Source organism: Apteryx mantelli, chromosome 24 (assembly GCF_036417845.1).
Source record: "Apteryx mantelli isolate bAptMan1 chromosome 24, bAptMan1.hap1, whole genome shotgun sequence".
In the NCBI taxonomy this organism is placed as follows: domain Eukaryota; kingdom Metazoa; phylum Chordata; class Aves; order Apterygiformes; family Apterygidae; genus Apteryx; species Apteryx mantelli.
In genome coordinates, this window is record NC_090001.1 from 936766 (window position 1) to 947343 (window position 10578).

At 55.1% G+C, this 10578-nt stretch overlaps 1 protein-coding gene across 1 annotated transcript; it reads right to left on the reverse strand.

Moving 5' to 3' along the window:
* Positions 1 to 9099: 9099 nt before the first annotated feature.
* Positions 9100 to 10023, reverse strand: LOC136994155 (olfactory receptor 14A16-like; the record flags this gene model as incomplete). Its single annotated transcript, XM_067310400.1, has 1 exon — positions 9100 to 10023. A coding segment is annotated over exon 1 (924 nt), but the record flags the coding sequence as incomplete, so codon positions are not given.
* Between the last annotated feature and the right edge of the window lie 555 nt (positions 10024 to 10578).

Here is a 10578-nt window from a genome sequence, read left to right on the forward strand (position 1 = left end):
AAAGGCAGCAAAAGCAGGGTCAATGGGGACAGGGTAAAGAGAGGTGGTCTGATTGCATGGGAGGAGATCAGGGTGGTAAAGGAGAAGAGCTTGTAAGGTGGAAAAGAGGGGAAAATGCAAGAAAAGGTGAAGCAGATGAAAACGCAGGGCTATGTGGGGGTACCTGCCAAGCAGCCCTGAATCTGAACTACTCTGACCAGAGCAGCACAAGAAACATGCAGTTGATCTGCTCATCCTTTTATCTCACATACTTCCATGGCCATGGGGAAGCTGACTGTTTTCCCTAAGGTCAAGAAGGGAAGACCTGGGGTGGAAGGAAATGCCAAATGCTTCAGGCTGGAAGGGACCTCAGGTTGTCTCTAGCCCTACCTCCTTCTCACAGCAGGCTCAGCTATCAGCTCCAACCAGCTTGCTGAGGCCTTCAGTCATTTAGGTCTTGAAAACCTCTGAGGATGGAAACGGCACAACCCCTCTGGGCAACCTGCCCCGGGGCTTCACTGTTTGGATGGGTAAAACGTTGGCCCTTATCCCCAGCCTGAATCTCTCTTCTTTCAGCTCGTGCCCACTGGGCCTCATCCTCCCATAGTGCACAATGGTGAAGAGCCTGGCTCCATCTTCTTGATGACCTCCTGGTAGGATGGGCAGGCTGTTATTTGGTCTGCCCAAAGCCTCCTCTTCTCCACGCTGAACAAACCCAGCTCCCTCAGCCTCCCACAGTGACAAAGCTGACCTTACAAATGTGTGCCTAGGATGTTGAAGGCCCTTCCAATTCTTCTGGATTTTACTGGATCTGCAAAGGACCTTAGGCCTGTTAGAATGCAATCACCCTCATGCCATGACTTTCTGCATGCATCACACTCACTGGGAGTCGTGTTGTAGTGAACTGGTGTTGTAGACGGTGAGGAGGGCCCATTCTGGCCAAGCAGTCCTTCATCATTAAACCTTGAGCTGAAAATCGTTCGGGCCCAAAAGGCAACCTCACAGTGCTAGGAGGGGCTGGCTCTGGGGATGTCATGTGTGGTGCTAACCCACATGCAGAAAAGGAATTCCGGAGTGCAAGAATGGCAGTAGCTGTCACCAGAGATGCCAGAATCACCGATGCATTTCAGTTGGAAGGGACATTGGGAGGTCTGACTCCCTGATCACATCAGGATCAACGCTGAAGCCACACCAAGTTCCTTTGGGTTTTGTCTGACAGCGTCCTGAAAGTCTCCAAGAACAGAGAGTCCATAACCTCTTCAAATGCTTCATTATCCTCATTGATTTTTCTCCCTGCTATCCGATTTTAGCATTTAAGCATTTCCGCTCATTCTCCTGCCATGAATCCCTGTAAAATCCTGGTTCACTATGGGTGGCAACCTTTAGCTGGGAAACTGCACTGAGTCACTCCAAAAGCTGTTCCTGCTCCAGGCTGAACAAACTTGTTCCCTCAGCCTCTTCTCACAGGGCAAGTACTCCAGCTCCCAATCCCCTTGGGGGCCTGCAACTGAAATCACTCAGAGTGATCAGTAGTGCTCTTCTACAGGGAGCCCAAATGGATGCAGCATCTAGATGTGCTCTAACGAGGCAGAGTAGAGGGGGATAATCACTTCCCTCCAACTCCTGGCTTTGTTCTGGTTCATGCAGGCCAGGATGCTGTGGCCTCTGTGGCTGCCAAGGAACGCTGCTGACTCATAGTCAGCTTCCTGCTCACAAAGTCTCCCAGGTGCTTTTCCACTGAGCTGCTGCCCAGACAGGGACTCCCCAGCCTGTATCGCTTCAGGGTGTTGGTCTATGCGAGGTGCTTGAATTTGTCCTGCCTGAATTTCACGAGGATCCTGATAGCCCATTCCTCCTCCCTGCTGAGGTCCCTCCCAATGGCAGCCCTCAAGCATGTGACTGCTCTGCCTGATGAGGTGTCATCTGAAATGTGATGAGAGTTGCCTCCTCCAGGTCACTGATGAACCTGTTAGACAGGTAAGGTGGCAGTAGAGACCCCTGCATACTCCACTTGTCAGCAGCTTCCAGGGAAAGAACGACCCCTTCCTAAAAACCCTCTGAGCTCGATCATCCAGCCAGCTTGTTAGCCATCTGGTTGTCTACCCAGCCTATCACAATGCCTTTCTTGTATAGAAGAATATTGTGGGAGACAGTGTCAAACAGCTTGCTTAAAATCATGGTAAGGGACCTCCACTACTCTCCGCTCCTCCACAAGACAGGTCTTTTATCACAGAAGGCAATCAGGTTGGTCAGGAATGATTTCCCTTCACTTAATCTATGTGGACTGTTCGGAGTCACCTTCTTCTCCTTCATGTGCCCAGAAAGGTGATCCAAGATGAATCGCTCCATGACACACTCCACACTCAAGTGAGGCGGAATGGCCTGCAGCTCCCCGGGTTGTCCTTGTGGCCTTTTTGGAAGATGGCCACAACATCTTCCTTTTTCTCGTCATTGGCACCTCCCCCGATCTCCACAACAGTTCAAAGAAGAGCCTTGTTGTGACAGTGGTCAGCCCTCTCAATGTCCTGACACCCTCCAGAAACCTCCTGCACTGCTTGCACTCTGCTGTGACAGGGGGATGAAACTGCCTGCATAAGAAGCAGGCCCTGTGATCCACAGGCTTCCTCACATTGATTCAAGGAGATGCATCCACCTCCTCAGCCTAACTGAGTGGTGTGAAAGTCATGCTCACCCACAAGCGCTTATCCACCCCCTGGTCCATCCCAGGCAAGACCTCCATACATCTGAGCTGCCCCTTCACACAAAGGGCATCCTCCTGCCTCATCTTCCATGACAATCTCTCCTGAGGAGCTTGTAGCCTGCCATCACAGCCCTCCAGTGGTGTGAGCGATTCCACCACATTTCCGTTATTCCAGCCATGTGGCAGCACTGTGAAAGCTTGTGCATCTCCACCTGCTCCTGCCTGTGCCCCAGGCTGAAGACATTTGCAGATATTTGGGCTGCAGAGCCTCAGCTATGGCACAGCTCCCTCTGCTTCCCTCCCTCAGCAGAAATATCATGGTATTGCTCTCCATTACCCACCTGTCCATGCTGCCCTTGTCCTTGCCCTTGGACTCTCTGGGCAGGGGGGTTTCCGATGCAGTTCAGACACTCACCCTGTGGGTCCTGCCATGCAGACGTGTCCTTGACACTGAGGTGCCCAAGCCCCCCTCTAACGCGTGGGTCTCTGGGCAATGCAGTGTGGGGGGCTGGGAATGAGCCAGCTCTCTCTTCAGGACACCCTCTCTTAGGACATTCCACTGTTTCCTTGGGGTGTCCAGCTGGGCTGCACTCTGCCCTCCAGAAGGGCACAGATCCCCCATTGCATCTTGGTGTTATCTAGGTGCCCCAGGGAGAAGCCACCTGGATACTGAGGCCATGGAAATGCTGCTGGCAGGCTGCATGTGGGCAACTGGAATGAGTGCAAGGTGCTCCTGGTTAGAAGGGGAGTGCTGAGATGTCCCTCGGATGCTCAGGGAAAGGGTGCTGGGTTGGTTGCTCTTCACTTTGGAACTGGATTCCTCTGTGGTGTCGTTTCTTTTTAGGGTAACATGAGTGCAATTGTCCTCCACCTCTGAGGTGCGAGCACAGGGCATCTGGGAAGAAGACACATGGGCAGACCAGCTCTCCTTGCTCTGCACTAAAGCTACAGTGAATCCCTTTGCCTTTCAGGAACCACAGCTGGTCACTCTGAGTGCAGTAGCAGTGCTGAGGATTTCTGTCTCCAAGAGTCCTCCTCGGGTGTGACGAGGGCACCTAAAATAAAATAAAAGAAAACAAAACAAAACAAAAAATCCTTAAAACTCTTAATGAACTATCATTGTTTAGAACTGGGAGTGAAGATGCTGAAAGCCCTTCTACACGAGGAGTGGATTAAATCTGATTCAAAAGGTGAATATAGAAGTTGAGACACCCCTGCTCCCATGTATGCAGTGCTGTAGGTCAGGGCTGACTCCTCTGGAGCCCATGGGCAGAGGCCCCGGCTCCTCACAGCAACCTCAGCCAGCACAGACCAGAGCTCCAGCCATGCAGCTCAATGACAGTCGTGCTGAGATGGCGAGAGGTAATGTGTGCGTTTGGGGGAGGTTATGCGAAACTTTTCCGCAGAGAAGTCTGTCCTAACTTGTCGATGACTCTTCTTCCTCACGCTGTTCCCTCAGCCGGGAGGAAGCAAATGTCCAATAGCAGCTCCTTCAATGAGTTCCTCCTCCAGGCATTCGCAGGCACACAGCAGCTGCAGCTCTTGCACTTCTGGCTCTTCCTGGGCATCTACCTGGCTGCCCTCCTGGGCAATGGCCTCATCATCACAGCTGTAGCCTGTGACTACTGCCTCCACACCCCCATGTACTTCTTCCTCTTCAACCTCTCCCTCCTTGAACTTGGCTCCATCTCCACCACTGTCCCCAAATCCATGGCCAATTCTCTCTGGGACACCAGGGCCATTTCCTCCTGGGGATGTGCCGCCCTGGTCTTTCTGCTTCTCTTCTTTTTCCCCCAGTGCAATTAGCAGAGTTTCCCTTTACAGTGTCTTTCTTGGCACTGACACCAAGGGAGCTCCGGTGAGTACAGGCAGGGTGAGACAATGGGTCCTGTATCCATTAGGAGATCTCATCTTCCCTGGCCACAGCCAGGGTGTGATCTCACACCCCTCTTCTGCGAGGGTGGCAGCCAGGTGTCACTCTAGGCTGGTCCCTTCACCACACGTGCTCCATTGTTCACAGTGGAGCGGGAGTGGAGGGTCTGGATGCAGCAGGGCAGTCTGGACGCAGCCTGTGGGGACAGACCCTCTGCTCCTCAGGACCATCACCCCACTACCACAGCCCACATTTCCTCACTGTAGCCTTTGCATGGGGGCTGCAGCCTTCCTGGAGACACAGCCACCAACAGGAGCAGGACTTTCTTTCTTCAGGGCTTCTTTTCCTCACTTCCACACTGGCCTGCTGTGCTCTGACATTTGTACATGGCCTAAGCACTCTCGTAATGTGGTGGTGGTGCATTCCTGTGAGCACCAACAGAACCAGGCATTGGGCACCTTTCTGCCAGCCCTGGCCTCCAGAATAACATTTCCATGATAAAAGGAGCTCTGCCCTGTGACGTGCCTGAACTCAGGCCTTTCTTCAAAGATGGAGCCAAAAATACACCCAAGGAAGTGCACCACAAAAGGGCCTCTGCTCTGCTTCTGAACTCTGTGGCCTCTGTAGGATAAGCTCAGAGTCCCAGAGAGATCTGTTAGGGAGCAAGGGCTGGATCCAGGGCTCATCTCTTGGTGAGCAGTGCCAGTGGAGATGGGGAATGGTCTCTGAATTGCCTGCTCAGGGCTGTGCCACAGGTGACAGTGCTGATGAGGGATGCCCATCCTTCTGGAGGGGAATCTTAGGCACCAGGAGAGCTCAGGGATCTCCAGGGACATCATGTGCCTTGGGGTGGGCAGTGAGTGGAGCCTCACAAAATGAGGGACAGTCCATGGTGGAATAACCAGAAGGTGAAGCACTAAACCCAGGTACGGAAAGGGAAAGGAGGGCTCTGCAATCCCGGAGAGGCAGTGGGGACCCAGGAGGCCAAGGGAAGGGGCACTGCAGAGTGATTCCTGCACCCTCAGTGAAACACCACAGGCTGGAGCTAGTGCACACCCAAACACATCTCCTGCCATTGCAAACGCCTTGGGCTCACTCTGAGCACAGGCCATGAGCTCGGATGGGTGGCAGCAGTATCAGTGGTGGTGAGCCCTGTCCAGCTGGTTTTGCTTCCCACCCTGACCAGCATGGCCAGCGCAGAGTCAGGAGTCACCCTGTGGCCTCAGGGCCCCACAGCCCACTTGCTCTGCAGAGCAGCACCACCAGCCCAGGGCCCTGTGCGGAGCACGGGGGAGGATACAGGAACAGTCGGCCAGACCATCATGGACACATTCCTTTGGGGAAAGGTTCTCTGGGGAGCAGGGCCATCCCAGGAAAAGAGGAGAGCAGCATTCACAGAGAGAAAATGAGAACAGGTTTCTCTGTGCACGAGCTCAGGGTAGGCGGTTCTGTCCCTGGGGCAGCAGGAGCTGCCAGAGGGGCTGAAGAGCCAGGGCTCTTGTGCTGTGCTGGGCAGCATGGTGGGCATAGAGAGGCTGCAGGCAGAGAGGGAGGGGGATCTGCTGGACACAAGAGCAGGGGAGACAGAGAGTGACCGGCCTCATTGTGGGGCCTCCTGCCCTTTGCTGGAGAGCTGCTCCCCTTGTCCTGGGGCCTGGCCTGAGTTACGCTGTGGACATGCCTGTGCCTGGCCCTGCACCTCTTGGGTGCTGACCTGACCCTGAGCCCGTCCTGCTGACCCGACTCCCCATCTCTGCCTCAGACCTGCCCCCTCACTACAGGCAAGAAAGCCTTGGCAAGGGAAGCTGGGATCTGAGCAGATCCCAGAGAAGGTTGTAGGTACAAAAGGTGACCGCATATCCCCACAGCAACTCTTGCCTGAAAGCCAATTCAAAGGTGTAAGGAGGGCTTCAGATTTCAGCCCCTACCCATGAAACACTGCCCACAGACTCTTAGCTGAATGAAAAAGTGAGGGCAGCCGCTTGGGGTCTGATTTGATGATGCATAGTTACGAGAGCAAGTGCTTCTGTATCCCAGCTCAAGTGTTTAAGCACCATTTGCTTCCTAGTTCCTGCTACAAGAAGATGATGTTGGGAGCAGCAAGAGCCTTTGTCCTCTCCCACGCTTGCTCATCTCCTCTGCGTCTGAGCGGGCATCTTGTTGCATGGCTGGGGCTGTATCCCCGACGTGGAGAGAGGTGGGGAAGGCCAGGGATCTCCTGCCTGAAGAGCTGGTCCTCATGGTGCCAGGAGAGGGGCGATGGGCAGGGAGCAAGGGGGCAGCAGGCCAGGCAGGGGCAGGAGTGGGCAGGGATGTGGCAGGAGCCTCATGAAGGAGGCAGAGATGGTGCTGGTGCAGCGCAACAGCTGTCACCTTTGCCTCTCTCCCAAAAGGTCCCTCACAGCCCCCGGGCAGGAAAAGGCTGCTCCCCCGTTCCTGTGCTGCCCTCCCAGCAGGATGGGATGCGTGAGGAGGTACTTGGCCTACACCATGATCAGAGTCAGCTCCCTGGGGCTGGCACAGCTTTGCCTGAGGCACCTCCAGCTCCTCAGCCTCTGCTCCAGCATGGCTGGCACAGGGATGAGAGCTCCTCAGGCAGGGCAGAGCAAGCCTGGCTGGGGCAGTATCGGGGTAAGATGCAAAGGTCCTGGCTCAGTGCTGGGCTTTGGAAAACTCCCTCATGCATCCCAAGGGGCTCCATCTGCCTCTTCCACCCTGCCCTGTGCTCCCCTCCTGCTGGACGAAGTGGAGGTCACCATTGCCTGGGGACTCTCCTCCCCATGCGGAGTAGAGGGAGGACCTTCACCAGCCTCACACCGCCTTTTCCACCCCCAGCCTTTGCGCTTGCACATTTGCCCACTTGCCTTCACCGCTGGAAGCCCATGAAAATCCCGGTGCTCCTGCCCTCGAGCTGGCATCCAGGCTGAACCTGGAGCCTGGCTGCCCACAAAGGCATCACCTGTCCAGTGCACAGCCAGCGTGGCTTGGGAGAGGGCAGCTCCCCTCTGCCTCGCTGGGGCGTGGCATGAGGCCGGGGCTGGGCTCAGCTTTTCCCCAGGGATCTCCCTGAGGAACCACTCCAGGTGATCTTCCACCTCTGCCCTGGCAGCAGCACCCATGCTCAGGGTGCCAAGATGGAGGGCACAGAGGGTGGAAGGGGGACAGGCTGCCCAGGGGGAGCATTGAGGCCTTGTCCGTGCACACAGGGATGGAGTGAGATAAGCCAGAACTCAGCTGGAGCTGGAACCAGAGACCTCGCGCATGGAAAGGGCTGGAGTATTATTCAATGATTATGAAATGATCCCCCAGAGTCTGCGGGATCCAAGCACCTGGCCCCTGCCCAGTCCGGGCTGGGCCCCCACAGCTGTTAGCAGACAGCCGTGCTCCCAGATCTGCTGGGGTCTGGTGCAGAAGAGTGACCATGCAAGGCTGGCCTTTTCCCCTCCATCGGGATATGGAGACCTGCAGGAGGACGGAGCTGGCCATGCACCACCCCACAGCTGGGGTGAGCAGCCAGCAGTGGGAAGGGGCCATGTGAGGGGCTGGTCTAGTACAATGGTTGTGGGGCAGCTTCCCCAGTGTGTCCATGCAACACAGGGAACACCCTGGGCTCTTCTCTTCTGCACCCTCCATGTCCTGGTGCCTTTCCCAGGAGACCTCCATTTGCCTGCAAGCACACTGGTGGGTGCTCCCACACTGCTGTTCACACGAGGAGCTGCCTGCTGGCGTTTTGCCTCTCCCAGGCCCTTTCCAGCCCATCGCAGCCCCTCCCCAGCTCTCCCCACCTCCCCTGCCCTCTCCCCAGCCCACCCAGCAGAGCAGCCCAGGCTGAGGGTGGGGAGGGACACTGCCTTCCCTGTGCCTGCTGGGTCCCCACTGCTTCTCCTGAGATTTCTGAGCTCTCATTCAGTGCATTCTTCCGTTTAGCCCTTTACCTTTGGGCGACTCCACTTGGTTTTGGGAGTCTCCACTCACTGCCCATCCCAGGCACATGCTGTCCCAGGAGATCCCCTGTGCTCTCGCGGTGGCTCCATATTCCCTTCCAGAAGCATGGACATCTCTCACCAGCCCTGTAGTATGGCAGACAGCCCCCAGGAGACACCACTTGACCACTCACCTGCTCCAGGGACACTGGGCACCCACAAGTTACAGCTGACTCTAGCCCTCCTGCCCAAACACATCACCCTAGGAGCTCATGCCCCTTAGCCCATGGAAAAGCCAAGCACAGCAAAGGGCCTTTTCGGGTGCAACTCCCTGAGCACATTCTTGGCTCCAGCTTGAGAAGAAGAGCCCAACCTTCAGGCACTGTCCTCAGGAAATCCCCTTTTATTACAGACATGCTGGCAGGGAGGCCTGCCCTGACACAGTGCTACACAGAATTACGAAAGGCTTCTAGGTCAGACGGGCTTTGTGCTGCTGGAGAAGAGGGATGAATTCAAGCATTTACAAACAGAATTATCACAGATAGAATGCCCAAAGCACAGGAGTTGCCCGAGGTAAACTGGTAAATCCCTTGTGAGGAGAGATGGGCAGCTTATTGCTGCTGAAGTAGTAGCAGTTGAACCAGTTTCTTCAGTGCGTCCTTGAGCTCCTTGTTCCTCATGCTGTAGATGAGAGGGTTCACTGTTGGAGGAACCACTGCATAGAGAAGAGCCATCACCAGATCCAGAGCTGGGGAGGAGAGGGAGGGGGGCTTCAGGTAGGCAAAAAAGCCAGTGCTGATAAACAGGGAGACCACGGCTAGGTGAGGCAGGCACATGGAGAAGGCTTTGTGCCGGCCCTGCTCTGAGGGGATCCTCAGCACAACTGTGAAGATCTGCACATAGGACAGCACAATGAAAATGAAACATCCCAAAGATAAACAAATACTAACCACAAGCACCCCAACTTCCCTGAGGTAGGAGTCTGAGCAGGAGAGTTTGAGGATGTGGGGAATTTCACAGAAGAACTGCTCCAGGACATTGCCTTGGCAGAGTGGTATGGAAAATGTGTTAGCAGTGTGCAGGAGAGCATAGAGAAAACCAGTGCTCCATGCAGCTGCTGCCATCTTGACACAAGCTCTGCTGCTCATGATGGTCCCATAGTGCAGGGGTTTGCAGATGGCAACAAAGCGGTCATAGGCCATGACAGTGAGAACAAAATACTCAGTTGGCAAGAAAAAGACAAACAGAAAGACCTGGGCAGCACATCCCCAGTAGGAAATGGCCCTGGTGTTGCTCAGGGAATTGGCCATGGTTTTGGGGACAGTGATAGAGATGGAGCCAAGATCAAGGAGGGAGAGGTTGAGGAGGAAGAAGTACATGGGGGTGTGGAGGTGGTGGTCGCAGGCTACAGCTGTGATGATGAGGCCATTGCCCAGGAGGGCAGCCAGGTAGATGCCCAGGAAGAGCCAGAAGTGCAAGAGCTGCAGCTGCCGTGTGCCTGCGAATGCCAGGAGGAGGAACTCGTTGAGGGAGCTGCTGTTGGACATTTACTTCCTCTGGGCTTTGTAGACTGTCTAAGGAGGATATAACAGCGACAGGTTAGAGCAGGCTTCTCTAAGTCAAACCCATTCCATTTCTCATTGAAACCCCCAGGTCTTCTCTGTCCTTTACATTCAGGTTCTGCTCCCTGTCTGGAGCTCTGCTTTGCGCTGGCTGAGTGTCGTGTAGAGCAGGGGCCTCTGCCCATGGTCTCTAGAGGAGTCAGTTCTGCCCTGCTGCCGGGTGTAAACAGAGGTGTCAAACAGTCCCAGGTATTTGGTGGGATTCCCACGGATGGACACCGTGAGCTGAACGGATGGGTCTTGGTACAATGACCCAGTGGGAATTTTCTCTGTTTACCATAATGAGAGGTGAATATAGTGCTCATGGCAGCTGTCTCTGAAAGAGAAGACCCTTGTGAGGGATTCCTCTCCCCCACCCTTGAGCACCTCTTGAACAGAGGTGTCTGTATCTGAATCAGTGACACCAGCTGCCACTCCAGCGAGGAAAAGAAACACTGAGGTGAAGGCAGGGGCTGACCTGCTCCTTTCGGGATGTCTCCG